Here is a 16,236-nt window from a genome sequence, read left to right as displayed (position 1 = left end):
CGTCCATGGGGTTTCTCCAGGCAAAAATACGGGAATGGATTGCCATGCCCTTCTCCAGAGGATCTTCTCAACCCAAGGATGAAACCCAGGTCTCCTGCATTGCAGGTAGATTCTTATTCTTTACCAAGGAAGCCCAAGAATACTGGAGTGGGTGGCCTATCCCATCTCTAGGGGAACTTCCTGACACAGGAATTGAACTGGGGTCTCCTGTATTGCAGGCAGATTCTTTACCAGCCAAGCTATCCGGGAAGCCCTGACCTGGGCCATGGTCAGTCCCTAAAAACCCGCTATCTCCTTCTCTCTGAGAAAAATCTCAACTGTAGATCCTCCCTGCTTCTTGCTGGATGATAACCCAGGGAGCATTCATCTCTATTTCAAATATATCTCCTCCTGTAAGGGACCCCTAGACCTAGAGGAACACTCACCATGCCATCACACCTCCAGGGAGGCCTGAGTCGGTCACTCCTGCTTGGCCTCCACTCCCTTTTTCTCCTGGACCGCTGCATCTCGTCTAACAGAATTAATGACTGAATCTGTTCACCCCCTCAGTCCTCAGTACTGCTATGTGTTCACCCCCTCAATACAGCTGTGTACTAGCTAGAAACTATGATTGAGACACCCAACCACCTTTCATTCCTCAGGTCATCTCCTTGAGGGCAGAGAAATTCCTTTAACTTCCTGACCCCACTACTGTAAAATTTTGTACCAATGGCTAACCAATATCTTTGTTGACCCAATAACGAAATTACATGAAAATAGGAAAACCTAACACTGAGTTTGCACACGCCAGGCCCTAAGTACTGTGTATTATCACGTTTACTCTTTACAACTCTGTGCGGCTTCTCTCAGGACCCATGTCTATGTTGTAAAACACTCAAGTTTGGACAGCTTTGTTTGGGCTATTTCTGTACCCGATACACCCCCTGATCTTCCTAAACCTTCCAAATCCTACTCATCCTTTCCAGTTCAAGCCCCACCTCTGCCAGATATCTAGACAGAAGACATTACTCTCATATAGAACTCAACTTGAAAAGTGGTTCTGCCATGTATTAGCTGTATGACTCTGGGCAAGACACTTGGCATTCCTAGCCTTTCATTTCCCCATCTGCAAAGAGGAGGAAAACAGTACTTCCTTCTTAGGCAATTTTAAGGTGAAATGTAATGTTATGATGTGCCGAGCTCAGCAACTGGCACAGAATACATGTTACATGGTAGCTGCTATTGATCATCACTGATTCTCAATGATTCTTGCTGCCCCAGTATACCCTCACCTCCCCGTTCTGAGATGTGACCACACCATATAGCCTGCACCAAGCCACGTGGCCTGCACTCTTCAGGAATGGATATTTTAACTCTCAATTATACCATACAATTATCAAAGGCAGGGACCCATTTTTCTCTTCCCAGTGCCAGGCACAGCACTGCAGACATTATGTGGTCACTTTGTGGAAAAAGGCAGAAACTTCACCTGCGAAGCACTGTTTTCCTATCTGGCCAAGCCCACCAGCAACCCTTCGGGAGGCTCACCCGGCACTTGACCTCATCCCCAACGTGGTATTTCTTCTCCGGATTCTTTATATGGATGTCGGCCAGGTGCATGGTAGGTACCAGGCCCCTGATCTGCCTGCCCATCTTCACCACCATTCCGTGTGGCTTTATGGTCAGCACTTTGCCCTAAGAATCCAAGGAAAAGATGCCATGATGCCCCAAGAATGTCTTTCCTACACTTCTTAACAACAAAGCATCTCATACCTCTCTTTTAAAGTTTAGCTTCCTGGGGTAATTACCTGTTATTCCAGATCTCATAGGGGCAAAGCAAGTGCCCCACACTGGGCTGGATGCAGTAGAGTTTATTTATGAGAACTTTCACACCTTTTTGTGTGAGCATCTTTTTGTCTGTCTTACCAGTTCCATCTCCAATGGAGAGGACTATGTCTGCTAAGGAATGAACTCTACATATAAAGGGGAGCTGCTCCACTGGGGCTAAGTGGCTAGACAGGAGAGGCAACTGGAACTGACTCCTTCTAATATCCCAGGTGGCTAAATTACCAAAGAACTAACTTTTGACCTGGTCTAACAAACACCATCAATTCCCAAGACTGATGATCTACTGCCTCTGTGTAGTGGCATGGTGCTGCCAAGACTTTACCATGAAATTAATTTCAAGTCACCCAAGAGAAGGAAAAGAAATCCCAGCTAACAGGCAGAGGGAAGGAACAGGCCTGAAAATGAGTTCATCTAAGGAGTAATGAGCTGCCAGTTAACCTGTGAACTTAAGACTGTCTGAAGGTGGGAGAGCGTCTAATTATATGCTTGAGGTCTTACCTTAACCAAAGCCCCAGGTTTGATGTCATGATACCAAAGGAACTGAGCTTCAATAATAGACCTAGAACAAAAGGCAAATACAAGATTAAATACATTAGGGCAGAGGCTGCCTAAAATTCAGGGCTACCAAAGGCACACTGGCAAGGAAAGAAACCCTCACCAAGTAAGGACAGGAAATGCCGTGGGCACGCACCACAGATGAACACGCACACCTCTATACCCCACACAGTGAGTGACAGACTTACGTCCGCAGAGAGAGCAAGGCCAGTTCATCCATTTGGCTGTAGTCGATGATTCTACACTTGTGAGTGTTCCCTGGCTTGAAGGCCTCAGGTTTGAAAGTTTTCTTAGAATTGGAGAGATGGTTGCGCTACAGAGTACCAAGTGATTAAGGACAAGTCAGAGGCAACAGATCTGAGACAACCAGACATTAAACCAGACGTGTAAATGACTCAGAACATTTATCACCTACCATAAAAACAGCACTCTAATTACCTGTTAAAATAACTGCTCTAACTAAAAAACTGTTTTTTACTACCACAGAATCTCTATAAAGTCAGAGAACCATCTAGATCATGGGTCAATAAATCACAGCTCACAATGAAATGCCTATTTTTGTAAGTAAAAGTTTGCCTGGAACATAGCCACGCCCTTTCATTCACATACTGTCCTTGTTGCTTTCAGGCTACAACAAAGATAAGCAGTTAGGACAGAGTCCATATGGTACCTGAGTCTAAAATACTTACTATCTGGCCCTTTAAAACACCTTCGCCAAGCCCTGGTGTAGATCCTAACTCATTTTTGTTCCTATCATCAATCTGGTATCAATTAAGGCAAGCCAATCTCAAGGTACTCTAATATAACAAACAGACCTTGTTCAAGTCATGAACTGTCTGCCACGTTTGGGGAAATTCAAAAATAGGAAACTAATTCTCAGGGATGAAGGAAGCAAAAAGAATCCATGTCCCCAAAGTCCTTCTGGTGATGAGAACCTGATGAAACAAAGAGGCTCCTTACCCGAGCATAGGCCAGAGCACCATCCTTCAGCTTAAAGGTGGCCCCAGCATTGCCAAAAAAGCCCTGGACAGGCACATCATCCAGCACAGCTCCTAGCTGCTGGCACAAGAGACGGGTGAGCGGGCGCCCGGGCTGCAGGAAGACGGGGCGCAGGCTCAGCCGCACAGCTCTGGTCCGAGGATGCACGCAGAGGACACAGGCCCGTACCTAGACAAGGGACACAATGAGGATAAGGCACACTGGAGACAAGACACCCAGAGCCAACTTTCAGGGGTTTGACTCTCCCTGTGCTGACCAAGTTATATAGGTGGAAGTATAAAAATAGCAAGTACAATCAAACAGTATGTAGAAAATTCATACAGAACACCCCGGAGGAACTACATCTGACTAAATCAACACTTATGCAAGAGCAGGAACATGGGTATCATGGGTATCAGGGTCCCCTCAACACCATGAGCCTAATAATACATATGCAACAGGAGCCATGCACTGGCGTCACTGTATCCAAAAGCTCATCTGAAACATCAGAAACAGCCTGCTCTGATCACAAGGTCCTAGCATGTAAAATGTCTCAACTCTGTACACAAGCATGACTTAAGGAGAAAAAAAGTCACTAGAAAGAGGTTCACCAAAAAATCAATAATATTATCACCAGGTGCTGGGGAAATCTACTTTAAAAAATAAAACAACAAAAACAAAAAACCAACAAGGTCTCCATAATGTCCATTAGCATGAGTTACTGGTAAAAAACAAATAAATCATTTTGGAATTTTTAATAAAAAACGGGTAGAATATACTGGAATTTTCTTCCCAAATATCCACAATCATAGTAGAAAATTTGAATATTTAGATCAGGGAAGAAAAATCACTTAGACTTAACCACTAACACCTGACTGCATAATCAGATAGTATTTTAATCAGGTGTACCATGGCACTTTCATATTCACATTCATTTCATATAGCACTTCCATATTTTGAATACGAACATATATATTAAACATACATTTTGTTCTCCTGTGTTAACACTTTCTTAGAACACTTTAAATTATAACGGCAAAAATTTCACTACCAAGTGAGAAAAAGAAGCAGAGTCTATGAAACAAAAATTACAAGGTGCTTTCTTCTCCACAGGCTCCTATTCTAATCTCAATCCCCAGAAATAATCACCGACCATTTCCTATGGTCCTTCCTAGACAGCTTTCATTCTCCTCACCACCCCTAACAGGCATACACACGAGGCCCAGGACCTGCCTGTAGCAGCTGTGACGCTGCTTGCAACACAAGTGAAATCGAGCAAAGATAAGCGCAACATTTCTTACTTGCTGATTTGAGAAATATGTTCCGGCTTTCTTAGGATCCAGGTGCATGAAGTCAACCAGGCCACTGAAGAACGAGAGGAATTTAAGTGTAAGGCCAAGTGGAGTCACCTAGAAATAAACAGAACCAACTGTGAAAAAAACATCTCTCTGAAAGATCAGGAATGAGAGAGACTGTTCATACTGAACATTCAAGGCCACATTACCATGACTCCCCCCACCCCCAGCCCTTATCATCTTTCTTCCCATAAAATCAAGAGGCAGCACAACCCCTGGCACTGGCTCTTCCTATATTCAGTAAGCTCGCCCACCACCACTACCTCCCCAGCCTGAGAGGGCTCTCCATTCTCTGCATTTCCCAAAGGGATGGAAGGCACTTTACACAAAGATCCTTGAGGAACTGCCAGCCTGACAACTTGGACGAGTTGCTGCTAACTTGGTGATGTGCTCAGGCCAACATGGGAAAACCCAGTGCATGCAAGTGGGAGATACTGACCACGAGCAATTTGCCCACCAGAGGCTCACAAAGCTAAGAAAGTGGGGTGACAAGGCCCTCAAAAGAGAGCACCGAGGCAGGGAAACTAAGTCAGATCCCCAGGTCCTCACAGGGTTCACCCTTCTCCCATCTCCATAGAAAGTGGGAGAGTTATTCTCTTGGAAACTATCAGAATCAAAACACAGGAATAGTGCATAAACCATGAAAATGTGAATTAAGAAAAATTCTGAATATCGTACAGATATAGATATGAAGACATCCAGCCCCCTTCTGCCATCCAGCTCTTAGGCAGCCAGGCTTATATCCTTAGATCCTTTCTAGAGAAATCTAACATGCCAGAGAAGATTTCTAACAGTGACACCTGGTAGGTTCTCAAAGATGGTCCGCTAGCTCCAGCCCCTGACAGGGAAGTCGGCCAGTCAGCAAGTCCACCCAGGCTCACAGACTTCCCAGCAGTTTTCTAGTGACTCTCTCATAAGATGGCAGTCAAAACAAAAACTCAACAGAGGATGGGAGGTTTAAGCTGAGAGACTCTCCCTAAAGTAGGATGCAAATGCATGCAGGTACCAAAACAGAAAGTAAAAAGTAAGAAAATTAGAACTGATCCATTAAGTCCAACATCACACTAATAGTTCCAGAAAAATAAAACACTTTAAAATACTTGATAAGGGGCGTGTATCTAGAATACACAAGGAATTGTTTTTACCGTATCAATAGAAAGCAATGAATAAAGGACTTCTAATTCAATATTTCTCCAAAAAATTTATAAATGGCCAATTCACAACATGAAAAGATGCTCAACATCACTAATCATTAGAGAAATGTGTATCAAAATAACAAAATACCACTTCACACCCACCCCTTCTAGGAGAGCCATAATAAAAAGAATAAGTGTTAACGAGAATATGAAGAGAAACTAGAACGCTTAAATTGCTGGTGAGGATGTAGAACATTGCAGCCACTTTGGCTGTTCCTCAAAAAGTTAAATACAGAGTTACCATATGACCCACCAAGTCCATTCCTAGAAATGGAAACATGTGTCCCCACAAAAACCTGTACACAAATTTCACAGCAGCATTACTCCTAAGACCCAAAAGTGGCAACAACTCAAATGTCCACCAACTTCATATGATGGAGTATTATTCAGTCATAAAAATAAAAACCCGCCATGAGCTTTGCTGGTAGACAACATTCACGTGCATGCGTGTGTGTGCTAAGTTGCTTCAGTCGTGTCCGACTCTTTGCATGGGGCCCATGGACTGTAGCCCACCAAGCTCCTCTGTCCATGGGACTTCCCCGGCAAGCATACTGGAGTGGGTTGCCATGCCCCCACTGCCCTCCAAGAGATCTTCCCAACCCAGGGATCGAACCCACATCTCTTTAAAATCTCCTGCACTAGCAGGCAGGTTCTTTACCACTAGCACCACCTGAGAAGCCCTTACAACATTCACATGTGTTGTCATAACCTGTTGCTAGAGGAATTAAATACACCCCTGTGACTCCACTAGAAGAGGATTCTCAGAGGCTTATGCCTGGTTTCTTTCAGACTTCACTCCATGGGCCTTTTCTCTTTGCTGATTTTGCTTTGCCTCCTTTCACTGCAGTGGATCACAGCCGTGAGGACCACTACATGGTGAGTCTATGAGTCTCCCTGGGGAATCATCAAACCTGGCAGCAGTCTTGGGAATTTCAAGACACATTAAGTCAAGATTAATCTCCAATGTGCTTTTAGGGGACTTTCCTGGTGGCTCAGATGGTGAAGAATCCACCTGCAATGCAGGAGACCTGGGCTCAATCTCTGGGTCGAGAAGGTCCCGGGGAAAAGAGAATCGCTACCCACTCCAGTATTCTTGCCTGGAGAATTCCACGGACAGAGGAGCCATGAGGTTGCAAAGAGTCGGACACAACTGAGCAACTTAGCATGAACGCTTGTGGTTTTTTGAGGATGTTTCTGGAGAATGTGACACATTAAAACAAGTGAGTAAACCAAAAAAGAGAAATACACAGAATCAAAGAAGGTTCTATCCAATACAGAAGACTGGGGAAGGATCCAGAATAATAAAGACCGAAAGCCTCTGGACAAAGCAACCAGACTGGAGCCAGACGACAGCAGAAGGACTCCAGATGGGAAGAAATAAAACAAAGATTATTTTAAAAGGTTTGAAAATATAGAAAATAATGAGGGAAAAATAATTACAGGATGTATGAGGAAACAAAGATAGGAAGAGAATTCAGCAAATGAGAAAAACAAAACTGATTATCAACTCCAAGGTTGGGGGAGGAAATGGTTCAAGAAACAAATTATATTACCTAGTTCAGCAAGTAAACAATATTTATGTGGTCCTAATAATTTAAATACTGAATAATGACTTAATCAAAAGTTGGGAGAAGGGAGGAATAAGGGAGCCAAAATTTCATCTACCTTGATGAAGGGTTAAAACTCAGTGCCTCAAAGTGATAAACCATGAGATCTAGCAGAAGCATATTACTTAGAAATACAGAGGTAAACTTCAAAAGATAAGCTAAAAGAATTAAAGATGGAGGTTCAATGGGGTGAGAGTTCTTCATTAGAAGCCTCTTAATATTAATACCATTTAATCTTTAGATCAGCACTGTCCACAGCACATATGTAACTGAAGTCACATATGTTATTTCCAGTTTCCTAGCAGTCACACTGTAAAAACTACCAAGAAAGAGGTGAGATTTGTTTTAATAGTTTATTTAACCCAATACAAAATATTATATTGGGCAAAATATTATCATTTCAACATGTGATACTGGCTATATTTCAAGTACTAATGGCCACATGGGACCAGGGGCTACCCTACTGGACAGCACAATTTTAGACTGTGTGCACACTCTACTTGAATACAAATTATTTTTATTTTAGAAAATAGTAGTAACAGTGAATGGCTTACCTTCTGTACCTGAGCCTTGACCACCAGTCCTGGTAGCAAACTATTGAGGGTCCAACTCTGCTCTTCAGTAGCAATGGCAGCAGAAACTTCCGAGTGACCAATAGACAGAGTGACAACTCCTCCACTGCCCTTCACCTCCTCAATGAGGCAGTTCAGGTACTGACCCACCTTCAGTTTAGCACCTGCAAGTCCAGCCCCCCAAAAGCAAAAAACATCTATTATGAGAAGAATTTTAACTTGGGCTCAAGTGACACCTTAGAGATCCATGGCCTACTTGTCCAGTTACCATGCAATACTCCCCATATTCCCAATTTTCAAGAAACCATCTACAAAAATGGGAGTGAAATGACTCTAACTGATCTAGAATCAACTACAACACCAAAAAATACAAAAAACCTCAACTAGGCAAGAGAGTGCTGGTTCAGAGGCCCTGAGGGTTCAAATTTCAGTGGTAACTTCTACGTGGGAAAAAGTGAAACTGGCCCATCAGATTTTAACAAGCCTGGCACTCTACTCTTACTGAGCCAGTGGCATTTAAATACAATCCCCACACATACCACCCCAACCATGCACTTGCCCTCCTTCTTCCCCTCACCTTTGTTCTTCTGCCGAATGTACTCCTGGGCTTTCTGCAGCGGCAGAAAAGCTCTGGCCCCACTAACACCAATGTCCACTAGGTAGCCATGGTCTTCCAGGCTGGACACAGTGCCCGTGAGCAGCTGGAGGAAGAGAAAGCATTCCCAAAAGTTCGAAAGTCACAGGACACATAACCAACATTTACTACCAAACACAGCAAACATGACTGTTCCCACCACTGGTCTCGACAAATCATCCCAGAATCCCAAGCATCCTCCCACTTTTAAATTTAAACCTCAACTGCTACAACACAGGGAATACAGCCAATATTTGATTATAACTCTAAATGGAGTATAACCTTCAAAAGTTGCGAATCACTAATGTACTATACATCAACTATACTGAAAAAAATTTTTTTAAGAAAAGGAAAACAACCTCAATCTCATTAAAGGTTAGAAGAGGGAAAGACATCAATTAACTTTAACGGGTTTGAAGATCTTAGGGTTTCCAGACAGTGAGGAGCTGACTAATGGAATGACAAAGAGGGGTCTCTTTCTGGAGGATTTTCAAAAGATAGGCAAGCCTTTCATGTCATACACATGAAAGGGGTGCGGTGCCGGCACCCCCAGTGCCCAGACAACTGAGAATCCAGAGCCACCCTTCTAGCTGTCATCATGTCTTTTCTAAGCACCTCCAACACCCCCCTCACTTCACCAAAACCTCTTGCCAACCTCCTTTACACTTCACTGGAAGCACTGTGGCATTCAAATCTGGCTCTAAGAAACACTAGCTATTTGGTCTTTGGCCACTTAAGTCAGGTAAACCTTTATCAGTCTACTTTCTCAAATGTACAAGAGTGATACCTATTGGCCTCACAAGGTAGCTATGAAAATGTCTTCAGAGAAAGTGTCTAAAACAGCAACTGCCAAACAGCCGCCTGTTGGTACTTGTCAATTTCCTACAACTTACTTACGGTTTGTTCCCCATTCTACTCAACGTTCAGGGCTTGGCCCAAACTTCACTGCTTCTAACCAAATGTTCCAAGACCATATTGATCTTCCTCTTAAGTGAGTACAGTTTATCTAAGTGTGTTTTACACCTACTCGACTTGGAGGTGCTGAGCAGGGATTCTCGTCTCCTGAACCGCCACTGGACTGGGAGATTCAGTAGTGCAGTGTCCATTAATATGGTGACAGGCTAACTGCTCTGTCTACCCTGGCTCTTGCTCTCAGACAGCAGCCCCCAAGCTTCCCCAACAAAGTTCAGTGGCTTTTAAAAATGACTTCATCTGTGAAGAAGTCTCAGTAAAGAAGAAGGCATTTCAAGAACGTTCTCACCCTTGCTAAGGTTTCCTGGAGGCATCTTTTTTTTTCCGACCAGCAAATGTGGGGCTTGCTTTCCCTTTCTCCCATCCAGAATGATGTGATTAAGTCTTCAACTTCCATTAAGTGCCCAAAGCACCTTGGAGATCTTCACCCAGGAAAAGACATACCCCCATGTGTAACAGTTAAGCTGAAAGTGAAGGGTAGTCTAGACACCCCCAGAAGGCAGGACATGGAGAAGGCATGTTGCCTGCTCCTCCTCCCTTGCCCCAGATACGTACCATGCCAGGTTTCAGGGTCTCAGCACTCAGCACTCTGTTGACATTTTTGGGGTTCAGAGATAGCTTGACATTCTTTTTGCCCCACTTTGTGGTATCCAGACTGCTCACCACACATCTCACCAGCATTCCAGGTGAGAAGAGCTCAGGCAAGCCGACCAGGTCCTGCATAATACAAGTGAGAAAGATCTGATATGTACCTTTCCCCTAAATTGAGAATTCACTGCCCGACCCTGCTTCAGTCGTTTCTCATCCTCAGATTCCCAGAGCCCAAAAGGCAGATGACGAGAGTAACTGCTCACCCACAAAGGCATTGGTTTGTAGCCATGTCAGTCTTGGATTACAGGTAAGGTCTCCAAACATCTCCACACAACAGGCAGATGTAAAATGACTTGTCAAAAGAATCTTCTACAATTACTGTACTTCCTCATTTACTTCCTCATCTTCCACTTACTCCTCAACTTTCTGCAATCTGCATTCCACCCCTTCACTCCATACTTGATCTCCCAACAAAATCTCCAATGACCTCCACGTGGCTTGATCCAACAGCCCACTTTGCAGTCCTTCTCACATGACTTTAACGAGCCATTTTCACTCTGGTGCTGCTTCCTTCCTGAAACATTTCCTCCTGACTTCTGACCTTTCCTTCATTGGTTTTTTTTCCTCTACTTCTCTGGTCCCACCTTCTTCTGACAGCAACTCTCCTTTTTATTCAGCAACTAAAATACAATGTTGACTCCTGGTTCTCTTCTCCCTCTGTGTGCTGTTTATAAGCAACTTCTTCCTCTTCCACAGCTTCAACCACCACCTACCTATACAGAGAAATCTCCCTGAGCTCCAGAATCACCTATTTACTGGTCGTCTCAATTGAATCTCAAACTCAACACAACCAAAAATCAAATCATGATCATCTCTCCCAATCCCCGTACCCTTTCAGGGCTTCTTATCTCAAGATGGCCTGGCCAACTGTTAACCATGCTCAACAGAAACCTAGGACTCATTTCTGACATGTCCCTTGGCCTTGCCACCCATATGGAATCCATCACTAGGCACTGACTTTACCTCCTCAGCCCTCAGTAAAGCCATCAGTCTCAAAGCCTGGACTATAACAACAGCCTCTGAACTAGTCCCTAAGCAACTACTCATGCTGCTTTGATTCATTCTGTCTTCTGTCTACATATCACCCACCTCAATGAGAGCATTTCAAGGGCTTCCAGTTGATTCCAGAAAAACCAATCCTTAACATGGTCTAGTCTCCACCCAGCCCTCTAACCCCATCTCACACCACTCTCCCTGCTCTCTGTTCTAGTCGCACCAGCCGTCTTCTGCTACAAACCGGGCTCCTTCTGCCTGAACTCTCTTCCTTCCTTCTCCAGCCTACCCTCACCTTTCACATTCAGCTCAGGTATCCCTTCCTCGGGCAAGTCTTCTAGGTCCCCTGGCCTAAGTGAAAGTCCCCTTATTTAAAAAATTAAAAAAAACTTAAAAATAAATTCTCTAGATAAACTCTCTTGGTATCTTGTACCTTTCCTTCTTAGCACTTAGCAAAGCTGCCATCTTACACCTTACTCCAGTTACAGATTTCATCCAGGGTTCCCTTACCTGCAGGGGCTCTTCTTGGGCCACCTGCTCATTCAGCTTTTCAGTGTAAGCATCACAGATTTCAGTCACTTGCACACATCCTTGGAGGCCGTTGGGGAGACTAATCACCAGTTCCAATTCATTTACCTCTTTCACGCAACCCAAAATCCGCATCCCCTCACACAGGGACTACAAGAGAAAGAGTGAATTATGTACAACAGGGAAGAGAACACTGAATAGGGAGGTGGGGAGGCGGGGCGAGGGTTGGGGAGTCTGGCTTTTAGTCCTAACTCTGACATAAAAAAGCTACAAGAGAGACATACGTGTATATATAACACACTCGTCATGTTTCTGACTGAGCACCATGAAAGGCTGAAATGGTACCACTGTGTTTACAGCATGAGGGTGTTGGAGGGCACGCTCACCTTTTCCTTTATTCCAAGCAACCCAAACTCAAATGCCTGGGAGGCAACACAATGAAGAACACAGACCAGGAGAGACTAGGGAAGTCCGGCATGTGCGTGCCAGGTGTAAAGGGCACAACGCTATTCAGCAATGTGTGGCTACAAATATGAGGGAGTGCATACTTGTATTATCAGCACTTTCAAGTTTCTATAAGAAGTCAGTAATCACATTCTTAATGTAAAAGTTTTAAGTTTTCTAATGTTGGCACCAACTTTTTTTTAAGTAGCACACAGGACGAACAAAATATTTCTGCAGGCTGGAAGTACCTTTCCCTTCACTATCTACATCAGTGTGTATCTTTCCATTCACTATCATTTGGCTTTTTCTTTTTTATAACTGAAGAATCAAAGTTACCTAAAAACTTAAGGGACATAAAAAGAATGCTTCACTTCTCTGAGATAAGTTTCCACATCTGTGAAATAAAACGGTAGAATCAGAATGACTGTTAAGGGTATTGCCAATTCTAACCTATGAATTTACTAAAACGCAAGTTCGAAGAGAGCATCAGCAGGATGAGGGATTTAGCCGCTAAAATGAAACACAACACACGATTCATGATCACAGGCATTGACAAAACTGGAATAGAGACATAAGATATATATACATGTATATATACGAAAAGAATGAAGGAAAAAAGGGAAGAGGAAAGGAAGAAGAGCACATCAAGTTTGTTCAAAACCAAATGTTGACAAACCTCCACATTAAGGATTTCAAACTTTTCTCTGACAAACTTGCTGCTTTCTCTGGCTTCAACTTTCACCTTTTTTGTTTTTGCTGGCCCTTTCTGGGTCTTTTTCCTTTTGGTAGATTCCTCTTCAGTAGAAATCTAAAGTGGGGGAAGGAGGAACAGAAGATCCAAAAAAATAAAAAGCAGTTTATCCAGGCCTGTCCCTTTAATTTAAGTTCATCTGTTACCCTGTTTTATCACCCTTCTACTCCACCCCACTCCCAACTCTTCTTTAATTCCTGCCTCGTGGCCACTCTCCCATCCTGACACCAATTTTCCCTGTGACGAAAATCTGAGCTCTAGTCTAAAAGCTTCTTTCCTCCTGCGTTCTTCCTCGCTTGACAGGGATGGACACGGGGGTTCCCCATTGCGAGAAGCAATTTGGAACAGTGCATGAAAATAAAATAGGTGGAGTCACAAAGATCCCTACCATAACAAGCTGTGTGGTTTCAGCTAAATTATATAATCTCTCTGGGCCTCAGTTTCCCACCATGGAATAGTGATCTCTGCTTCACAACACAGTTGGAAAGATTACATAAAATAGACCTAATCACACAACTGAATGTTAGTTCTGGTCCCTCTAGCATTTGGAGCACAACCTACTTTAGGTGAAGATTTCAAATTCTAATGCAAATCATGATCATTTTAAACAGCCTCATTCAAACCTTATTCAAACTGTTTTCTCTCCATCCTTAATCAACATGGTAAGTTTCTGAGAATGAGAAACAGGGAATTCCCTGGCAGTCCAGTGGTTAGGACTCTGCGCTTTCACTACCAATGGTGCAGATTTGATTCCTAGTCAGGAAACTAAAATTCCACAGGCCGCCTGGTATGGCCAAAAACAGAAAGAAAAAATGGCACTGAAAACTTATATAATAAATGCCACTCATGCTTCAAAAGATATAGCCTTGTGGTGGGATGGACTCTCTAACAAGTTAAATGTATAAAAGTAGACTTCAACAGAATCCAATTTGGAAAACCACACATTCTCAGACAAGGCTCATTCTCCATAAGTACACTAGAAGAGCGTTCTGCAAGTCTTCCCAAAAAAGCACCCCACTTACATCAAATAAGTTGTCTTGTTCAACTGATTGCTGGAAAGCTTTCTCTGATTTGTGGGTCTTTCTTGTACCCCCACGAGGGAAGCTTTCTTCCATGGCTGCCATGTTTGAGTGTCCTAAAAACAATGCAAAAAGTTGGTAATATGTACTTCAGTGTCAAGGTTGTGATCGATGGGCAAGAGACAAAGCCTTCTAGCACCAGTGTGCTAGACAGCACTCAGGACTAAGAAATGGATGGTTTGATGCCAGGCAACAGATAATCCATAATTCATCTTTCCAAAGGTCTTTGCTTCAAAACCACATGTTCACATATTTTTCTCCAGTAAGTTTTACTTTCAATGGAGCATCATTAAACAGCTTCAGTTAAGTCACGGATACTCAAATGACTACATAACCCCGTATCTTCAAAGAATGCACACACATCTAAGATAAAACAATTCTGCAAATAATCTAAAATACAGATCAGGTTATAAACTATCAACAAGAAGGTAGAAAATAATGAGGCTTCAGCAAAGGAGGAAGGCTTCCTTAAAAAGATGCCTTTGAGCTGCATGTTAAGACGAACAGGATTTTGACAGGTGGAAAGGGAAAAGCAGGATGAATATGAGAAAAAGCATGGCGACAGAAAAAGCCAATTATTTTGAGCAGCAATACATCTGTCAGACTGCTCACAAAGATTTCTCTGGTGGTCTAGTGGTTAAGGATCCTCCTGGCAATGCAGGAGACACCATTTTGATCCCTGGGTCCAGGAAGATTCCACATGCCATGAACAACTAAGCCCATGCATTACAACTACTGAAGCCGCAGCACCCCAGAGCCTGTTCTCCACAATGAGAAACCACTGCAATGAGAAGCCTGTGCACTGCAACTAGAGAAGCCTCCGCTCGCCACAACTAGAGAAGGCCTGCAGAAAAAAAAGACTCAGTGCCGCCAAATAAATAAATACATAACTTAAAAAATATTTAAAACTGCTCACAAGCTTGCTTGTCTTTCTTTGAAGAACTGTTCAACTAGATCACAAGGTGAATAAAGCATAATAATTGGAATTACATTTTAAAAGACAGGTCGAGCTCTGTGTGTCAGATCTTTCATTAGGTGTGAGTAAATTAACTTTTACTTGGGTAAGTTAGACCCTTAAGAACAGGAAAAGACAGAACAGTAACCAAAACATATATATACTGCAGGCTATAGCCTGGACAAGGAGACAGGACTGAAACTTCCAAGGTAAACCGAGTGCGTGCTAAGCCGCTTTGGTTCCGTCCCGACTCCTCGCGACCCTACAGACTGTAGCCCGCTAAGCTCCTCGGCTCATGGGATTTTCCAGGCAAGAATACTGGAATGGGTTGCTATTTCTTCCTTCAGGGGAATCTTCCCAACCCAGGGATCGAACCTGCCTCTCTTATGTCTCCTGCATTGGCAGGAGGGTTCTTTACCGTTAGCGCCACAAGGAGATAGAACTGAAAGAAGGTACACACCGGGTAAGATTAAACGGCAGGAAAAGCCAATAGAGAAATAACGAGAACCAGAACTAGGTTTAAGTGAGAACAGGAGGAGAGGTTGGTTCTGAGAGACACTTGGAAATAGGAATCTAAAAAGGCTTGAGACTGTGGAAGAGGTGAGGACCTAGAGGGAGCCTAGAAGGAGTTAGAATAAGGAATGAATGTATTTCGTAAAAGAGAAAAAAGGACAAAGCGATGCGGTCAAGTTTACTAGAAATATGACCCTTAATCTTACTTCACAAAAGGGGAAACAAACTTCAAAGAGTAAAGCGACCCTGAGACAAAGGGATCTGAGCTACTTCCTAGCAACATAACCTGACGTTACAGGGCCCACTCCAGCAGAGCCGGCTTCCGAGGTGGAATGCGGTGGCCTAACCACTCACCCGGCACTGCGGGTGCATGGCAGGCATCCAAAGCAGCTAGTCCTGGGACAGCCCTGGAAGCCACGAAGTTTCCACCCTTGTCGCTTTTGCCCCCACTCACCAGCCCCGGGACGCCAGCACTTCTATTTCAGAGGCCGCGCCACGGCAATCACACACGCGGAGACTGGTACAGCCGCAGCCTAACGCTGCTCTTCCGGAAGCGTGGGCGGGCTCAATGCCCTATTTCCATTACTACACTGGATCCAGTTCTACAGGGAGGGGGAGGAGATGTA

The 16,236-nt window shown here is 43.7% G+C and overlaps 1 protein-coding gene across 2 annotated transcripts in view; it reads right to left on the bottom strand.

Moving 5' to 3' along the window:
• Positions 1-16,177, bottom strand: part of PDCD11 (programmed cell death 11) — a 42,618-nt gene extending 26,441 nt beyond the window's left edge. The window contains exons 1-12 of one of the 2 annotated variants that reach the window (XM_040254314.1): positions 16,065-16,177; positions 14,086-14,198; positions 12,989-13,120; positions 11,851-12,018; positions 10,252-10,413; positions 8,668-8,791; positions 8,073-8,254; positions 4,662-4,769; positions 3,343-3,549; positions 2,571-2,695; positions 2,326-2,386; positions 1,528-1,674 (exon numbers count right to left, since the gene is read on the bottom strand). In XM_040254314.1, coding sequence (XP_040110248.1) covers positions 1,528-1,674; positions 2,326-2,386; positions 2,571-2,695; positions 3,343-3,549; positions 4,662-4,769; positions 8,073-8,254; positions 8,668-8,791; positions 10,252-10,413; positions 11,851-12,018; positions 12,989-13,120; positions 14,086-14,187 — 1,518 coding nt within the window. In that variant the 5' untranslated portion in view covers positions 14,188-14,198; positions 16,065-16,177. The remainder of the gene's footprint in view (positions 1-1,527; positions 1,675-2,325; positions 2,387-2,570; positions 2,696-3,342; positions 3,550-4,661; positions 4,770-8,072; positions 8,255-8,667; positions 8,792-10,251; positions 10,414-11,850; positions 12,019-12,988; positions 13,121-14,085; positions 14,199-16,064) is intronic. The other variant, XM_040254315.1, reaches the window with a different exon arrangement.
• Between the last annotated feature and the right edge of the window lie 59 nt (positions 16,178-16,236).

The sequence above is a fragment of the Oryx dammah genome, unplaced genomic scaffold, assembly GCF_014754425.2.
Source record: "Oryx dammah isolate SB20612 unplaced genomic scaffold, SCBI_Odam_1.1 HiC_scaffold_14, whole genome shotgun sequence".
Lineage (NCBI taxonomy): Eukaryota > Metazoa > Chordata > Mammalia > Artiodactyla > Bovidae > Oryx > Oryx dammah.
This window is presented reverse-complemented; position numbering and strand designations above follow the sequence as displayed.